At 36.3% G+C, this 20,520-nt stretch overlaps 1 protein-coding gene across 1 annotated transcript in view; it reads right to left on the reverse strand.

Annotated features, from left to right (window-relative positions):
* Positions 1-1,643: 1,643 nt before the first annotated feature.
* LOC113553443 (zinc finger protein ZIC 1-like) overlaps positions 1,644-20,520 on the reverse strand; it is a 90,721-nt gene continuing 71,844 nt past the window's right edge. Inside the window, exons 4-6 of the mRNA XM_026956775.1 lie at positions 19,767-20,340; positions 19,472-19,531; positions 1,644-4,480 (exon numbers count right to left, since the gene is read on the reverse strand). Coding sequence (XP_026812576.1) covers positions 4,089-4,480; positions 19,472-19,531; positions 19,767-20,340 — 1,026 coding nt within the window. The 3' untranslated portion in view covers positions 1,644-4,088. The remainder of the gene's footprint in view (positions 4,481-19,471; positions 19,532-19,766; positions 20,341-20,520) is intronic.

Consider the following 20,520-nt stretch of genomic DNA (forward strand, 5'->3'; position numbering starts at 1 on the left):
CCAACTACTTTTGAAATAGCAGCTACTTGGAAATATATCACACATTTCGGTTATATATATACATATAGCTATATGCCTAAGAGTCTCCTACAGCAGTCGTAACAGTTTATGTCACTCTCAGCTATCACCTTTCACATTGAACGCTCACTTTTTGTCGTAACTCGTGTATTGCAGATATCCATATGGTTTACACTCGTGTCATAGGTAGTTACGATATATTTTTTGTATGCAGTATATTATACATTTCATAACACTGCAGATACTTACCTTTGTCAGTTGGGTAAAGTCAACTATAGGGCGAACAGACCAGTGATTGAACAGTTATAAAGATTTATTTACTTTTGTAAAGTACCTGATCATAAATTGGCTCTTTATTTTATATTATACGATTTGGACTGGAAGATTGGTATGCCTGTATGCTTTAAAATCCTTAAGAAGAAACCGATAAAAACCAAATTACTCTTAAACATATTTTAGTTATAGTTTAATAAAAATTGAAATCTCAGTGGTTGAACACATCGTGCTAGTGTTTGAACACCTCAAGCCCAGTGTGTGAACTGCTAACAACTAATAACAAGTAACAATATTAACTGTTAATTGTTCATATTAGATACATAATTTTCTTAAAATTAAAACAACTGTGAGAGATGTTTAATTACTGGAGAGTGTTCAATAACTGGACGGTTACTTGTATAATATATATATATATATTATAGGTATTAGGTATATATGTTGATATTTCTCGTGCAAATTTAATACGACGTGCATAGATGAGCACGTTATGACGTGCAGTGTATGCGTGTAAAAGCAATAACGATCAATACAAACCATATAAACGTATATGATTTATTATTTTGAGTTTGAAATGTGTCCGTAATTATTTTTGTTTACCGTAACGATTTCGATTGGTTTCGTTTATCGAAATATTACAACATTATTATAGCCGATAACAAATATTACGCATCAGGCCCACCCCAAAAAGTCGATTTCGTTGAATGACTTATTGCGACCTCCGCAGACGCGTATACCTAATTTTGGTTTTTCGTGTCGTTCTACTACACATAATATCGTACATATTATACGTATATATATTTTTTAATATACTCGTGTATACAGCACACTGCACACAGGCTAAAACGTATGCACTATACGATTTATGTCTCCTATTGTAAACAGTCGTGGCGGGTGTGTTGTATGTAAATTGTTTACAAAATATGTTAGCCCCCGTTAATCTCCATATTTTGCCGTCGTCGCACGTAAACCGTTTATTTTGAAATCGTTACCGTTAAGTCGTATAATGTATATTTTCACATAATAACAACACAAGGGTAACTATAATATTATTGCTGCGTTCAGATCGAGACCGATTTTAACCGTTTTACTTCACTGGTCCATGGCGCACATATGGGCAATTTGAAACGGTGAATGTTTATGTATGTATACCGACCACATGTTCGACATTTCATTTTGCTTGTACACTTTTTGTATATACCTAACGGTGATTGTAAACGAAAAGGATAAGAAATAGGTAATAATAACAACTATTATTATACTAGTAAAAATAATGAACAGCAAGTAAGAACAAAATAGATTTTAATAATATTTGCTAAATAGGTATATCGAGGGTGGATAAGACCCTCGGACAGTATCTTAACAAATTAAAAAAAAAAAACAAATAATGATCATAAAAAATTAATTCTAACAAAATAATTTAGACAACTTAAATTCGTATTTTGTACAATTTCTAAACGTAATGCCGTTAATGTTTGTAATCCACTATGTCACTGGCAAAATGTTAAATATTATTAAAGTATACCTATTATATTATATGACATAAATTTAAATGATTAAAAGCAAATTGTGGTTGCGGTGAAAAATCAACATTAAAAACGCGAAAAAAAAAATATATATATTATAATATAAAGGTAGTTGATTATGATTGATACGTACAAAACATTCGGTTGAATCCGTTTATTATATCACTGGTTTTGGTTTTAATGAGATCAAGCGATTTGTTCGCTTTAAACAAAAAATTATTTTGATTTTATGCTCGAAAGCTTATGACAAAATGGTTAGGATTATTATATTGTTATATTTATAAATTATTTTCTGAATAAAACAATAATGAAATGATAAAGCGGATCTATAACATAGTTTTACAGTGGTGAAACCAAAAATACAACAATGTTTGAAAGCAATCTTTGGTTTATCTTCTATTAAACGCGATGAAAAAGAATAAAACGATTAAAGTCGTGTGTGCAATATAACTATAATTATTAAGTGATTTCCGAGATGTATGGTATAAATGAACTATTTAGTTAAAATTTATATCATTAAACTAAAACGACAAAATATATATATATATATATATATATTTAAAAGAGAGTTTGAAATAAATAATATTAAACGTTAACATTTTTATATGCATCTCTAATTAATTAGGACGAGTTGTGTTTACAAAAACTTTAACAAAATAACAAAAATATCATACATTTTTTATCCCACTATTCTTACAAAATAGTAATAATAATTGTTGTTCATATACATACGAGGAAATGTGTTTCACTATAGACTATATATTATATACATTTACATCATTAAATTTGTAATTCTAATTATTACAAGTATAATATTCTAAAATTTAATTAAAATTGTAAATCTAAAATTAACATTACTAGTATATATTTTTTTTTAAATACACTGCCGGTAAACGATAAACCGGCGGGTGGTGGTCACTGGCGCACGAGCATACGATGTTTATCGGTTTTCCGGTGAAATAGAAAAAAATTGGAACATATTGGTCGCGATATAGCTTAGTTAATATTATGACAAAATTCAAAGGTATATTGAATTTTTTCGTATGACTTCGCGTGCGTTTAACGCTAAAAAAAAAAAACCGAAAAGTTTATTTTTCTCGTTCGAGAAATACCGACTGTGAACATCATACACATAAAAAAAAGTGTCGTTTGGGTAGGCACTGTAACCAATATCATACACGTCGATTATATTATTTTAATAATAATATATCGGTGAGTGATGTAGTCAGTTTTATCGGTATGGGCGGACGACACGCATAATAATATAATATTATACTCTACACAGGTGTCGTCAAGAAATTTAGGCTAAGAATCGCGAAAAAAAAAAATAGTACAATGAAGGGGCGAGTGTCGGCGATGAGAGGGGAGGCGCGGGACCCCTCGGGGGATCTGCGGGGAATCGGGTCAATCATTCCGTTAATCAGCCTAGTATTGTGCGCGCGACGCAGCCCGGGGACACGACCGGATCATTAATCACACGACCGCAGACGATTAAAAAAATAATGATAATAAATAAATAATAATAATAACAGACGAGAGGAAAAAAAAAAGGCGAGAAACGATAGATTTCATTATTGTATAATATACATTATTATCATTATTATTATTATTATTATTATTTATTAATAGTGTACGAGGAGTTTGCGCCGCGCGCGCGCGTGTGGGCTACTACAAACTGCAGTATTGTATTATTATTGTTATTTGTTGCCGCTGTCCAATGTTTGCTTTACAGGAGAACCGATGATAATATTACACACGTCGACGACGGCGATACTTGCGCGGTTTGACCCGCAATGGCGGCGAGGTCGCGGTCGTTTGTCCGTCACTTAACCGTTCTTTTTGTTTTTCCTTCTATTTTCGAATGGCGCACACGCGTATGTGTATACATAATAATAATAATAATATGCACGATAGTTGTATGATATATCATTACTATTATTATTATTTTCTCTAGAGCGCACAATAGTCGTTCGTTAAGGTGTCATTGTGCGGCGACCGACGACCGAATTCCTACGGGTCAACCGTGCAACAGCAGCAACAGGCGCTTGTTTCCGTGCAGAAATACCACGAAAAAATAAAAAATATACATAAACGGAAAAAACTCACAAAAATTCCTCCATCCCACCCTCCTCCCCCATCGTTCTTCTTCTCCGCGTCGGCGGTTTTTTTTTTACCGATCGTCCGGACTACTGCCGCGCAGCCTCTCATCACGGATAACATAAATATTAATATTATATTATATTGTAATTATCACGTGCGAGCGCGCGACGATCACAAGGCCGGCACCATTTGCCTGCAGACCGGCTGCTGACCGTCGACGACGTACTCGCCGCCGGCCTTTGGCCCGGGCACCATACCGCCGCCGTTCAACATCATCAGCTGCTGGTGCTGCTGCTTCTGCTGGTGTTGGTCGGCGGCCCCGCCTTTGGACGACGGATGGTCCATCAGCTGCTGATGCTGCGCCGCCACCACCGCCGCCGCGTTCTTGGGCTGATGGCGTTTCTTGTGCAGCGCCAGATGATCGGACCGGGCGAAACACCGTTCGCACACCTCGCACCGGAACGGTTTGTCGCCCGTATGCTTCCGGTAGTGTCTGGTCAGCTCGTCCGACCGCGCGAAACTCCACTCGCACGCCGACCACGTGCACCGGTACGGTTTTTCGCCTGTAGACAAAAATACGCACACCGATTTAATATATCGTATTGCGTTCACGATGATAGTATTCTAAGTAGGTAAATAATATAATATATTCTATAATATTCTACGACATTAGGCAGGCACACGTTATTACAGTTTCCGTCGTATAGTTATTATTATACGAACAGCACAATATTACATAATAATATACATAGTTATAAATCAGTGTACACATAAGTGCGAAGTATAGTGTACAGTGAAAACATAGTGTACAGAGTACCATATCACTAGAAACTTAAACACATAGTATTGTGTACAATGGTTTTATTCTCATTTTAATTCCTGAACATTGTTCTTATATAATGTTTTGCTATCATCAATTTATACGATGGAAAAATTATTGTGAATCACCCACCTGCCACGCTCGGTAAGAATCGTCGGTGTTTATTTTGATACTCTGTGCAATATTCACGAATAAAAAATAAATTTATTTAATTAGGTGTTTAATATTTTTTTCTCAATGTCAAACGCGTTTCATAATAATTGTTTACTGCTTTAGTAAATGGTATTTACATTTTTTTTTCTGAAATATTTTGATTGGAGAGGAGGGGTTCTGAATGTGTTTATGATAATTTGTATATTATTATAATGACTCATTGAGAGCTATCTGTGACTGACTGTATGCCTTACGTGCCTATAAGCTCATAAATCGCATTGCACACACGCATATTCTATACGTGCGATCTACCTCGGGGGTACTGCAATAATACGGATCGATCGACGCACGACATTCCATTCGCGAGATTCATATCAATCATGTAGGTACCTACAACGTGTGTTCGTGTGCGTATGTGTGTGTAAAGTGTGTTTGTTCGTATGTATCTATGTGATTATCCGTCGAGGTGCGACGAGAAAGCCGCGTCAAACGATATATAACTGTATAACATACGTATACTGCTCGCTTCTATTATACATATATATATACATATATATATACCTACTCGACGTCGCGTTGTTAAAAACATTTTCTTACACCGCGAATACTGTACTGTATAATTTGTGTATATATTACATACGATTCTGTAGCTCGGAATAATAATTTATAGGTATAATACAACGAGCGATAAACACTAGTAGTGATTTTAACAAAGTTATTTAGTATTTACTCTGCTTGTCCATATTTTATAAATTGCCAGCGAAGAAAAAAGAACACGGAAGTAAAAGAAATAACAAAACTATTCATTACAAAAAGCTACGTGAAGGGACAAAGACTAATATGGTTTTGGCACGTTAAGTTAAGGGATTAGTTCGAAAAAAAAACTAAGCTAGAGTAGCTATTTGATGGCAACCATAAAGGAAGTAGATTATAAAGGTGATCGAAATAACGATGAATAAATCTAAATATATTGAAATGAAAGGATCCAGGACTGTTGAAAATTGCAGCAGGCACTGACTATAGTGGCGACTAAGACTCTTACTGAGTTGAAAAGACATGTGATGATGATATATAAATATATTCTATATTATACCATGATGATGACCAACGACATACCGTAAAATCTTAAAAATTTTATCTAAGCTATAGAACCGAGTTTTGTTGGATACTTGCAGATATGGCAAATTAAAATCTTTGCCTTTTATAAACACAAAACTTTGAGTTTCGGCCATGCTTTGTCTGTGATGAAACTACGGAACCCTACCATAAACTATAATTCTATTTCTAAGATAAAATAGATTAAATCGGAAATAGATTCACTATTCAGTTTTCGCCTGGTAAATCTACCGCGATGAGTAATTTACAATTACAATTTTTTTTTTTAATATTTAATCAATTCAGTTATATGTTTATACTGTTTGAAGGTTATGATATTGGAAAAAATGTGCATGACATCGGTGTTATAAATTACGTCGTTGGCCGTCTACATTATAGTACTTGTATCATTATATTAAAATTAAACTGAAGCACACGTTCGTCCGCGTTCTTATTTATATCGCGCGTGCCGCGGGACGGAAGAGAGAAAAATGACAAATTATACGCTTGTTTTATCGCAACCCACACGACACGATTATAGGCAAGTAATCCGTTCGTAACCGTTTTCGTTTTAATTGGTCTCGATTGACTGCCCGCGATTTCGAGTAGGCCAACGACGACAATGAAGTTCGAAAAGCCAAAGACAAAAAAATTAACACACAGAGCATTATATGTATAATGCGGATGTGGGACGCTTCGCCGGGTAGTACCGCGAGTGCACTACATACATTTATATTGTATATTATGATAATGTGCACTTTGGTCGCAAATTTTTCCTCTCTGCACGCGCCATTGTCTTAGGACGTGCCGCGGTGGCGGCCCACGTTCCGAGTTCTCCGCCGCAGTCGTTTATTATGTGTATATATTATTATTATATTATTATATTATTATTATTATTATTATGTATAGCGGTCGTCGGCGTGCAAACAATGTAACGATTGTGTTCACATTCGGAACCGAGTGCGATCGGAGCCCACTCGACATTTTTTTTTTATATTTATATATATATATATATATAAGACATGTAACATGTAACATATATACGTGTGTAAACGCCACGAGACAGGCCGAAAGGGACGAGCACGTCCTTGACCCAGCTGCACCGACAGACGAGTCGACGAGTGACCAATAATATGTAAACAATTATTAGAATTATATAGCACGCGTGCAATACTTATGCGTTCGCGATCCGAAGAATTTCAGAGTGCGATCCTCCTTACCAGTTACCGATGATCTAACACAGTGGTGGCCAACCCAAATTGTCTTGTGGGCCACTTTGGAAATACATCATGAGCTCACGGACCGCATATACTAAATAGTAACAAATGTTTTAGATTTATGAATTCACCATCTGAAAATGTTTTAATTTTTTTTTTTTTTTTTGCAACAAAAAATGAGACAGAATAGATTAAAATACGCTCTCCTTATTTTCCTTAAATTTTGCAAACGTATGATAAATCTCGTGGACCGCAAAAATTTCCGAGGCGGGTCGCGGGTTGGCCAATCTTGATCTATCATAATATACATATAACAGTGAACACCAATAACATATTATCAATTTTTTAATGTTGTTTTGTTGTGATTTCCACGACACGCGGTGAATAAACCTATATAATATATTACACTACGAGGCGACGCGTGTAATAGTTTCTACGGTCAACCCACACTGCGAGCGTCTGCGAAAGACGTAAATAATTTTTAAATATTGTGCTGTTCTCGAGCGTTTGGAATAATTATTGTTTCGTTAATTTCCTCGTAGGTATCCGTCGAGATATATTGTATTACATTATACATTATACCTGCGCGGGATCGCGATAAACGAATCGCTCTGCGGTGCAGCCAGTGACGACGGCACGTCACCAGAAACGTGCGCGTGGGCGTTTGAATAAAAAAAAAAAAAAAAAAACCGTCGGACGCGAACGCACACCCTCAAACGCGTTGTCGAATCGCACGGATGACGGATACGGCGATGACGCGGGGCGGCCCGTTGTCGCGATTCTGCGTCGCGTATTATAATAAAATAATAATATGTACGCTCCGGTTGACGCGCGCGCGCCTTACAACAGCGCTCTACATTACAATAATAATAATATAATGGTATGTGTAATGATGTAAATATATATGTATACATACGATTCGTCGTTGTCGTCGCCGACGTAATAATAATATATTATATCGAAATAATAGAATCGATTATGCTCGCGCATAATATGATATTGTTTAGGTACGTATAGTATGGGCATTATCATAAACGACGGTAAAACATTATAATAATAATAACGGTGTGCACATCGTAATGACGAGTATAATCGCACTGCCGAGTGGCGTGGACGGAAGCCGACTCACGTCCCGTGAAAAACAAAAACCTATATAGGTAGGTACCGTCGAAATAACCGCCGCCGTCGACAGCCGGGCGGGCGGGCGCGCAAGCGCGTTCATACAGGATAATTCAAAATTTCAAAAACTACGACGACGACGACGACGACACCGTCATCGACGCACTTTTTAGCCTTTTTAGGTATATACCACTAGTATACCTGTAATAATAATATATATATATAGGTTGGTACCTGCGTGATAATAATATTATAATAATGACATGCAGTGTGCGCGTCCATCTCTCGCGCGGTTGCACGTAAAACGCATAATGGTAATAACAATAATAATAATAATATTATGTGCATTGTGCACGCGCATGTAGCCTTTGGCGTTGCGTATATTATAATGCCTAATATCCACCCCCCCCCCCCAAAAAAAAATCGTTGCTTCTGTTGTTATTGTTGTTATTACTGTCGTCGACGTCGTTTATGTGTACATTATTTCGGCGCTACCCAAGCAGAGTTCCTATTTGTGTGTGTGTGTGTGTGAGCGCGCGATCGCGATACGCACTTTACACACACGGCAGTTTATTATTATCATTACGGTTCGTATACGGTTTTTATTCATCTGTTTTTTTTCCGTCGTCGTGTTATTTAGTTTTTTTTAATTCGTACGGCGGTTGACAATAATTCAACAACGTTTACGCGGTCGTTCGAGTGGAAAATTGGACCATCCGGCAACGGCGATTATATATATATATACATATATAGTATGTATATTATATACTCTCGTAAACTATACTTATCTATGTGTGTATGTGTGTATATTACTTATTTATATTATACGCGCACAACATGTATTAATATTATTATTATTATTGTAACTAGCGCGCGTGTTCCGGGTGATGATATAGGAAAATTGGCCGGTCTATATAATAATATATTACATAGTGCCGGACGGGGATGATGAAAGTTTGACTATATTATATATTATAATATATTGAAACGCGATCGGGAGGGGAGGGAACTTTACATGAGCACAATACGCAATACCGTCCTACGGTGGGAGGGTAGAATTTAAAACGTATATTATTCACGATATATACTACGTATTCATAATTATTGAATATTACGCTGCGTGTGCGCCGATAGTTCTCTTGTTTCGATGACTGTATTATAATAATAATAATATATATTATAGTGCTGTTATTACTATGAGAATATCTGAAAACAAAACGAGTTCGTTTAACCGCGATTGTCTTCGGAGTACAATCGCAAAAATTGACGTTTTCCAAAAGTTGCCCTGCGCGGTTAACGAGAGTTATTGTATTAACGAGTAAAAGAGAAAAAAAAACTAAAAATGATGCATTCTCCCATCGAAGCGGATGCAACGCCAAATATTTTTGTTTTGTAAGTATAAAACATAATAATAATACATAGATAGGTGTAAGTCTATTATTCAATATTTTCATAAAAACGTGACCGTCACCTACAAAGAACTTCGTGAATTTTTTTTTTTTTGCAATTATACCAATCGCTTTAACTATTATTCCAAAACTGAAAAAAAGTGTTCGCAAATTTCTACGTTAATTATTGAACAGAACGTCATTATACAGTAAGGATAGTACCTATATATTTCACTGGTAGTTTTATGAAACATCAATAATTTCAAAGTCCACACAAACTATTTTTGGACAACCTATATACTTGTATGGGTAATTCATAATATCTCATTTAGATAGTATTTAGTACATAGTTACTAAAATACTATAGTTCGGAATAATACGTATCCGTATTATTATAATAAATCAAAAATGTATCAAATTTCAGTTAATAGTATACACTCACAACAATAATATCATATTAACTTTATTTACAAGTCGACAACTAGAGATATACAATTACTATCATAGTCGTATTTGTTTAATCATGTTCATACAAATTCCATACCAATCATAATATCATAGTATAAAATTGGTGTACGCGTTCTATAATATATGTTTAAAAAAAACATAACAGCCGGTGGATGATTTTCAAAAGACCAGATGTGTGAGTGCGTACAGTATATTTTATTCATGTAGTCGCCGTTTAGAGGTTAATTTTTTTACGCACAACGTACACATGCATTACATTGTCATTACTATTATTAATATTATTATATTATACGATTATTATAATACTATATATGTATAATATACGCATACACGCATGGTATACAATTTTTTTAAAAAGGACACCGTGTCGTTACCGCAATATTAAATCAACATCCTACATACGTCTCTATTAAGACTAAGTGTTTCAGACCTTTTTCGGAGTAATAAACGAAATTTCGTTCGCGGCCTACACGCGCCTTCGTCGTGGCTGCATCACGAGCGGCGGCGGCGGACCGGCGACGACAGCGGAGACGGCGAACCGACAGATGGTGGTGTTCGATGGTAAATAAATTCTACGGAATTGGCGGTAGTGCGACAGTAATGCGAGTTTTTATGGCCGTGTCCGCGAGAATTAGCCGCGGGAATAAAAGGCGGCGGTTTTTTCTTTATTTTCTGAGAGTTATAATATTAACAGTTTCGCAGTTACAACATTATCTCGCACGCGTATATTATATTATATTATATTGCTCGGACATAATATATAACGCGCTGTGGGTGTGTGTGTGTGTGTGTTTTCGTTAACGCCGTGCGTTATAATACCCAGTCACACGATTAAAGTCGCGAGCGCGTGCAGAAAAAAAACTATTCACATCAAACGCGCCGAACGCGTAAAAAAAATTTTCCTGCCATACAAACCACCGACCGAGAGAGTATGAAATAAAATATGTATTATGTTACTGCGGTATTTTACTTAGGTGTTTTTTTTCCACGTTGACCGGAACCGAGTGGGACGACGTTGCGCACCGCCGTGTAGGTATATATTATGTTTTGTATAAATATTTAGATTACAGGCCACAAGAACGATATTAATTATCATGTAATATTCAACCTTAAAATCGAGTGTAATAAAATCGTATTTTTGCACGCGATTATAGTGATATTTATATATATATACATGGATATATTACTAACTGGCATGGCGTGCACACGTAAAAACCTCTCCAATCCACATAATTTTTATACACATATTATATTTAGATACCAGTGCGTCCTGTACGCTAAAGCCATGTTTACAGTACCGTCGGCTGTCGTGTCGTATCGTGTCCAAAAGTTGAACTTGGTCCAACTCTAGATATTTGCTAGTAGATCATGATAAGTAAATACGATACAAGGATTGCAGCGGCTAATCATAATAAGATAAAAGACACACGACTATATCCTCGACAGCTAGGTGACTTAGTTGTGAAATATCTAATATAATTACTCTGTTTTTTAAACGCATACATTTGACTGTCGACCTCGAGCCTTCGCCGATACCGATATAAAACATTTTTAAACTTGCTCCTGTAAAAATGTACTAGCACGTATAAGTATATTATAATAGGTACACCCTTAATTATTCACATTATAACGGTCACATCACTCGAAGACAAAAAAAAAAAAACTAACAATTTATTATATTTATATCTATGGTTATTATAATAATCAACGGAGTAACAAAATACCGAATGTTTCTGAACACGGTTGGGAGTCGCACCGGTCAGTCGTACTACTACGTGTCTCGAATTTACATGATTGCGTATTTTATTTATATACCCGCTGCGTGGAAATATACACGTCGCGTAAAAACATTAATTGTTAGATAAGTATTATAGCGCGCAGGTACCTATACAGAAAATAAGCAACGATTAAATTGTCTTTATGCATATGATGAGTGGGACATAATAAATGAAAAATTAATTTTTACGGCTGTGTACAGTAATTATTATATACACGTGTATATATTATGCTATATAAGTAAAATAATATGTAAGTATACATTATTATACATTTAATATATTTATATGTACACATAATTATTATACCTGTTTGAATTCTCTTTAAATTTATGTACGTATAACGCATTTGTATGGTACACCGTAAAAATATATCTTTATATGTATATTTACTATTTTCTTGCTTTCCCGTCTCAATTATTTTATATATGTATAGTCATAGCAGTATATAATTTATAATCAAATAATTTCAATTGTCGAAACGGTTAAATTGTGAACATAATATAGTGTGATATACAATTGTAAATGTAATTTCTTAACGCGTTCATAAGATATCATATGGGATATTATCGCCTGTAAATAATATTGACACGAACAGCTGATATTATCCTGTACGGAACAACAACGAACGCGCGGGATCTAATAAAAACGACGGCATTAAAGTCTCCACGCGCGTGTGTATGTATACAATATAATATACTTCAGTAATTTATTATATGGTCTCTCCCCGTGTGTAAGCCGCTGCAAATTGTTATCAACCATAATTCATAACGCGCACATTTTAATACCTCTACTGACTCGCGCACTTTTATACTTAAATTAAATACATCACGTTGTGAGTTTCTGTCCGACCAAACGTTTATTACCAATGAGTTTATACCTACTACACCTTGTTTACATTTTCATGCCGGTCAGATGAGCGCGTACATAAATGCACTGCAGCGTTTATTATTATTATTATTATTGTAGATCCTCAAGTTTGATACTTAGCGCGCGGAACGAGTTTTTCCACTTTCTTACGACGGCGTCGGTGCGATGTCGTTCAAATTCAATTAAACGTTGAAAAATTCTCTACCCCCTCGCCGCTACGGTAACGGCGGCCATCGATCGGTGTTATTCATATTATGTACCTAACTATAATACGACGATAATACGCGCGTATCGTCCGATTGTGCATTTCATTTATATGCACAGCTATTTATTGTAAGCATATATGTGTTTTTCAAACGATTCGCGCGTTTATGAATCACGCGCGTAAAAAAAATAAATAATAAAACACGCGTTTACTATATATATATATATATACACACAAACACTCGTTAAACAATATAATCTCTCGCTTATAATTATTATTATTATATAATATGTGTAACTCACGCGCGTGCACATAAATCTCGTCGCGTGCTTTTCGCTCGTACCTATATATTATGTATATATACATATGCATTATTATTATTTTTTTTATATTACGTATTTTGTGCGAGCAGCGTCCGCGAGCGTGTGCGCGTGCGCACAATCGCGTGTGGGTGCAAAATTATACTCGGCTAAACCATTATTATCATTATTGTTATTATAATAACGATCTAGATTTAACGAATTGATGAGATCCCAATCGGCTGCACGCAATTATATGGGCACTTTACAACGGTGTGCCTCTCGCGCCGACGGACGATCCATATCGATTTTAATTGTCCCCCGAGACGTGTCGCCGTCGTATTTAGTATTGCGCCGTTCGCCACCCCATTTCGCTGCTGTACCCGTGTATAACTGCAGTGACCGCGACGGTCTCGTTGCATTCTTTTATCCGGCTTATTATTATTATTATTATTATTATTATTATTATTATTATAATAGTACGACCTGTACGGTTTTTTTTCCGCCTCGGAATTATTTATCGCGAGGGTTTAATCGCCGCAGCTATATATAGTACGTCAGAGACGAAAATAAATTTATCGGTCTCGGTCATTATATACACGAGAATCATCGGTATACTCTCAAACGCGTATATGATAATATTTATTATTTAATAGGTATACAATAATGCCGCAGCGGCGCGAACACGTACGCGAGTCGAATTTTAATAGCTATAGCTTTTAATGAAATGTCACACCTTTATATTGTACATACATATTTATAGACGAACGTCATAAAACGACCGTTTCCGATTTAGGATCTAATATGATGATGATGATGATGATGAGTTGTAGACCGGAGCACTTTAGTTGGCACATGCACTAATCGGACACCGCCGCTGCAGACCATCACTGTCCTAGTGGTTAATTAATTTTAACAAATTGTCGAGAAACCGAATTTAAAAGCTATTAAAAAACGACAACAACAAAAAAAAAACCACATAAACTTAAACCAGATTTACACATGCGCCCGAAAATATATAGAACTGTACACCGACGATCTTACATCGTTTAAAACGGAATTTATTATAAAACGATCGGATCATCAAAACATATTAATATTATATTACACGCGTCTAATGATGTATATATACATATATATTATGCATAATACGATTATATTATATAGGTTATTATAATAGACTTATCCATCCATCCATATCGAGTTAGATATTATATAGCGGTATACCGAGAAAAAATCGTAATAAAAATCGTCTATATATTTACAAAATAATATAATAAAAATGATAATCTCAACGGACGTGGACGAAGTGGTATATATCTAAAAAATATATTACGTTTAAAATAATATAATACACCGATTTTTGTATACGAATTGCGTAGTTTTCAAGTCATTGTACATAATTTGACGATTAACAATCACTGAAAATAGTATTATTATTATTATTATTGAAAAAAGATCAAATCATAAGTGGTATTTCGTTCCATTTATATAATAAATATATAGCATAATATGAGAACCTGGCAATTACTTCTCAGGTGATTCACTTTACGACATCGCGTCGAATTACGTTTCTGACAGTATATTACCATTATTCCACCTGCACAGATAATATTATATACTCAAAAGTGTTTCGTGACAAACCGACTTCACAAATAAACGTGTGTTTCCTATAAGCTTCCTAAAAGCAATATACTATATTAATATATGGTCGTATACGCGATCCTGCGCATTTGAAGTCAAATTACTTTACAGATATCTCATCTTCTCCGTTCCATTATATGAACCTACACGATTTCGCTAAAAAGTTTAAACTTTTGTCCTTCGACGCAGAATACTGCCGAAATCGTCTGTATTTGACTTAATATTTTGTCTCGAACGATCCACAGCTGCAGGTCAAAGACGTCTAAATCGTATGATTTATGTGTGTATTGTGACCCACCACCGTGGTACCCAATCAAATAGACTAAAAATTGAGCGGAGACATTATTATTATTAAAACCTTGTAATTTATTGACAAAAAACGGCGAACGGTAAGAGATTGCGATATCCTGTATATTATTATAATCATCGCGTGCAGCGGTAACCGCGATGTAAGGTATACTGCAAGCAGATTCGGCGGACAGAATAGACAAAGTATATTGAAACCTCTCAAACTCTAGCAGGAAAACAATCCTGATCGGGACACTGTACAAATATTATAGATACATATAATTATGGTGTAAGCATATTATACAAGGATACGTAGTAAACATGCGCAGGAATGCCGTTAATAATTGCGCAGACAAAATGACGGTTAATATGTGTCTTACATAGCACGCGGGCCCCGTCACGTATCTGTTGTATGTATACACACATGATATGTTATTATATATACGTAGTACGACGGGAACGCCGTCGAGCGATCGTCGATGCACAATGCCAAAATTCTCGGCTTCCGATCTACGCTACATAAAATAATAATAAATACGCGTATATAATATCATCATCGTCGCATTATCATTATAATATTGCTGTGTCTACCTAATATACCGCTACTGCGCGACTCGATCAATATCGCGCACAGCACAGCACACGCGTACTCTATCATGGCCCACGAGTGTGATGTGTGTGCGTGTGTTTATTATATATATATTGTTTTCGTGTTCATATTGTCTCCGTCCGCGTAACGTAAGAATTACATTATTATCGTCGTTCTCATTACTCACTGTGTACCTAGCACGCTGTCTTGGTAAGAAAATAAAGCTGCCTCGAGTGGTTTTGATAATGTTTTTCTCCGTCTCGCGGCGACCCGCGATACGCGTAATATGCGTTAACTGTGCTCGCGCACATAATAACTGTATATGTATATATATTATTTAATAATAATATCAATATGTGACGTACACACACAATATTGTCCGCTCGCGCGTGCGTCGGTATTGTAACATTATTATTTTTATTATTGTTGTTGTTGTATTCGCCTATGTACGGCCGTTATGTCTTATGTACGCAGTGACCGTTTTGTCTCGTCCCAGGGTCGAGGACCTCTATCCGACGTGTCTCCCCGGCTCTCCGACACCGACCGACCGTCTACGACGACTACGACGACGTCTATACTACACATTATTATTATTATTATTTATTATTATTATTATTATTACTATTATTATATACTTTACACGACATACTTATACATATGCATACACACACACACACACACACGATCCGACCCGACCCGAGGCGCTCTGTCGCCGAGGCTGACGCGGAAGAGTGGACGAGGAGAGAAACGCGCACAGCGCACAAATTAGACGCATTTTTTACTACGAGTCATCGACGTCGGCATATTGTGTACGTACACTGCTATAGCAGGTACACCCGTGTGTATAAAAAAAATAATATCTGCATAATAATATCATAACGTCCGCGTGTGTCTAATAATCGCGCGATCCGATAGTTTGCCGCGGCGATAATTATCGTATACGATTGTCGAACGTCGGCCCGTCGCGGCGGCGTTGGCGTGTATAATGGTTTTCGGGCCAATAATAATAATAATAATAATAATAACGTCAGTAATAATTGTTCTGCGCCGCGGCCGTAGTGTATTATAATGTGTTATTGTCGTGGTATTGTAATATACATTTATACCGTACTGCAGTAATTAGTATTTATTTCGCGCGACTTTCTCCCGCAGCCTCTGACTCATCCCTACGCCACCGCCGACGAACGGATTTCCGCGACCTCGGACGACAATTTGCCCGCGATACGGATACATACGAATATGCGAGTGTAATGCGCGCGCGAGCATTGAAATATATTCGTACATACTAAGACCGGCGGTATCTGCACGATATTATTATTAAGTAGAGCGGCGGCGGCGGCGGTGGACCGAAATCGGTCGGGTCAAATATCGCGAAATCGAATAAAAACCGACACGCGATACGATCGTCGGAGTAATACCTATATAAATATATTATAATAAACATTATGCCGTACGATCGCGGAATTTATCGTAACGGTGCAGTGACTTTTTTTTTCTCTAATACGTAAATTAACAACTGTTAATAATTTTTAAATATACTATATTATATTAAACTATAAAAACCGTTTTACGGCGTATCGGATGATAAAACGTTTCGAGACCGTCGATACTTTTAAAGCAACATTATGACACAGATAAATAACAACAATAATAATAAACACGAATATCGTTATATTATAATGTACGCGTAGTACATAAAACGGACGGTTTTCTGATCGCGCAATTAACTGCGATTCGATAAATTTAAGTATATATAGGTATACCTGTTGAGTGCCGACGTATTATATTGTATGGAATTAATATACGAATACATTTAGCTAACGAAATATGTATGTTATGCTTTTGTATAAACAGAATTGGCAATGCTATAAGACGAAACCTTAAAATACATAATATATAATATATAATTCGAAATATTTGGCACGTCCAATCTGTTGGCCGGTCTATAGGAACTTGTACATAATAATATTCCGGTGTATATTTAGTGCGTTTCATATCGATCAAAAACCGACATACGTATATATTATAATAATGCGGTGTAGGTAGGTATAATAGATTAATAGTGTATAATAATATTTAACTATACGCGAACATCGAGGCAGCAGCAGAAGCGGATAAACGAAATAATCAAAATATCTGCGCGCCGGACGGTTGGCAAATGTAATTACACTGCGAACATCGTGTTAGGGTTTAATTTAGTGGTATTAAAAAAAAAAAAAAAAAAAAAAAATGCGCACACGGCACTTCGACATGCGCCGGGAGGCAATTTGTTTAACTTCGACGTGTCCGAAACCTCCAATTAAATATATTCGCGGCCTCCGCGCACGCGGTAGTCATTACATATTATATATTATGCTATGTGTCCAGGGACCAGCTATAGATTAACGAGGTGTCGAAATAAAAATACATTTTGAAGGAGGCCGACCACGGGGTTTTTCGGTGAAAAGAAAAACACTTGGTTCTGAATTATTTTTTTAAACAAAAATACCACGGAAATTAGTCGTCGAGTGAAAAGACAAATATAGCAGACAAAAATGTACTGAAAGATCTACGGTGCCTATATCTGACGGTAATACGGTATCGAGAAGGTATAGAAGGTACCAGACAATCTTGTTTGTGTACGTTTAATAAAAAAATAGTTATTTAAGAAGACGTGAATGTAATACATTATCTCTTTAATACTCGTGCACGTGTCCATCTAATTCGAGCAATATCGCGTATATTCCAATAGGCAAAATCAAAATGGAGACGCAGTTAATAATATGTTAAGTGAAAAATATTTTCGAAATAATAACGTCATGTCCTGCTTTTTACATTTTTTGTTGTACATTTTTCGTCAGAAACTATTTTTTTTAAACATGTAATACAATATAAATATTATTACATTGTCTCGGAAATTTTGTTATTTTAAAATGATTGAATAGGTATTTTTGTTCTAATATAATATTAATCTGGACGCGTCAAATTATTAGTTGTGTTAGTTTTCGTATTGGAATTTCACTATACACTGCGACCGGACAGACCATACTATTATATACCAAGCGAAACACGAATGTCAGCAGCAGCAGCAGCAGACTGTCTGGGCCACAGTGTACGGTGGTGCCACGCGTTGGCGTCGTCCCTGAGAAGTCCGATTCGATTACACGGTCCGGTGATCGTCCGCGATGGTGTTGTGTTGTTTGAAAGCAAAAAAGGCTTTTGTGTACGTGACTAAAGGTTGTTTCGCTTGTCTCCCCGTTACAATACCGGCGCCTGCGAAGTGATATAGGTACCCTTTTACACGGGAGGTGGTATGATATATAATAATAATGTTCATTCACAAAAACACTAAGACATAAATCGCATGTATATACGAGTCATATAGGCTGTAACACACATACCGTGTATATTTATACATTCGTGTATCAGTGTATTTGTAGTACTTAATGGGTTTTGGAATGCTGTTTGATGTCGTCCGATAACCACCCTAATGGGTTGTATTTTCGGCGTTTCGATTTATTATATTATGTATTTGTATATGTATAGGTATATAATGGCAGGTATTCTGACAAAATTCTACGGATCATATAAGACTATTATATTGTGTACATACTGCAGATATGAACGATTAAAACATAAAATTACCTGTGTGTATTCTTTGGTGGGCTTTTAGGTGAGAGCTTTTAGTGTATCCTTTGTTGCAACCTATAAATAAAACAAAGATAATTAACAATCAGTATAAGTAAACTTTTCCCATGTGTACACGACCGCTGACCGCAGTAATCAATGTCGTAACCAGGCGGGTGAAATTTCTGTTATCAATGTTACCATTAATTGCTACATTTTTTAAGCGTTTATGAGTTCATTTAATTACTATCCCTTAATTTTTTTTTTTTTTTTTGTATTACAGTTAAATGTTTATCAATCGACTATTACTTACCGCCGAAATTGCAATGATGAGTCCGCCTCCTTTCCAAGTCCGGGTTGTTCCGTCTGTTGAACTTCATGGACCTTTGGATGGCGTTGCAGCGAGGTGTGGGATACGGTGGCGGTGGCGTCCGCCGTTTACCGGGCGAACCCGGTTCGGAAATGGGAGGCGTCATGGGTGCCACGCGCGGGAAGTAACCGTGGTGGTGGTGATGCTGTTGGTGATGGTGATCATGGTGGTGATAGTGCACGTGCAAATAAGACGGGGTGTACAGCCCCGGGCTGGCTACCGACTGGTACTCGGGACTGTTGGCTTCCGGTGCTTCGACTTTGACGTGGGTCACCTGCAGCGATTGGTCGTCGAGCGTGGAGAACATTTGCGGGTCCACCACCTCGTTCATCTCGAACCACGGAGGCTCTTGGGATTCATCAGTATGATGGCCATTCTGCAGGATCGAATCCTGCACGGTCCGCGCACCCATGCCGGTTGTCTCGAAGAAGTCGCACAAGACCGGCTCGTTTCTAGACTTGATGACATGTTGGTCTTTAACCATCAGACCTTGTAACATCGAATCGAAGTCGGGAGTCTGAAAAATTAGAAATTATTATTATTATAAAAAAAAAAGTTAAAATATTTTGTACGGTGTTATTAACATCACGAAAAATTGTATTTTAAATAATTGTATGTTGATAAATATAGAATATTATAATATTTAATAAACATAATATCTATAATGTTTATGACTAACTGTAAAAGTTTTGAAATC

Source organism: Rhopalosiphum maidis, chromosome 2 (genome assembly GCF_003676215.2).
Source record: "Rhopalosiphum maidis isolate BTI-1 chromosome 2, ASM367621v3, whole genome shotgun sequence".
Lineage (NCBI taxonomy): Eukaryota > Metazoa > Arthropoda > Insecta > Hemiptera > Aphididae > Rhopalosiphum > Rhopalosiphum maidis.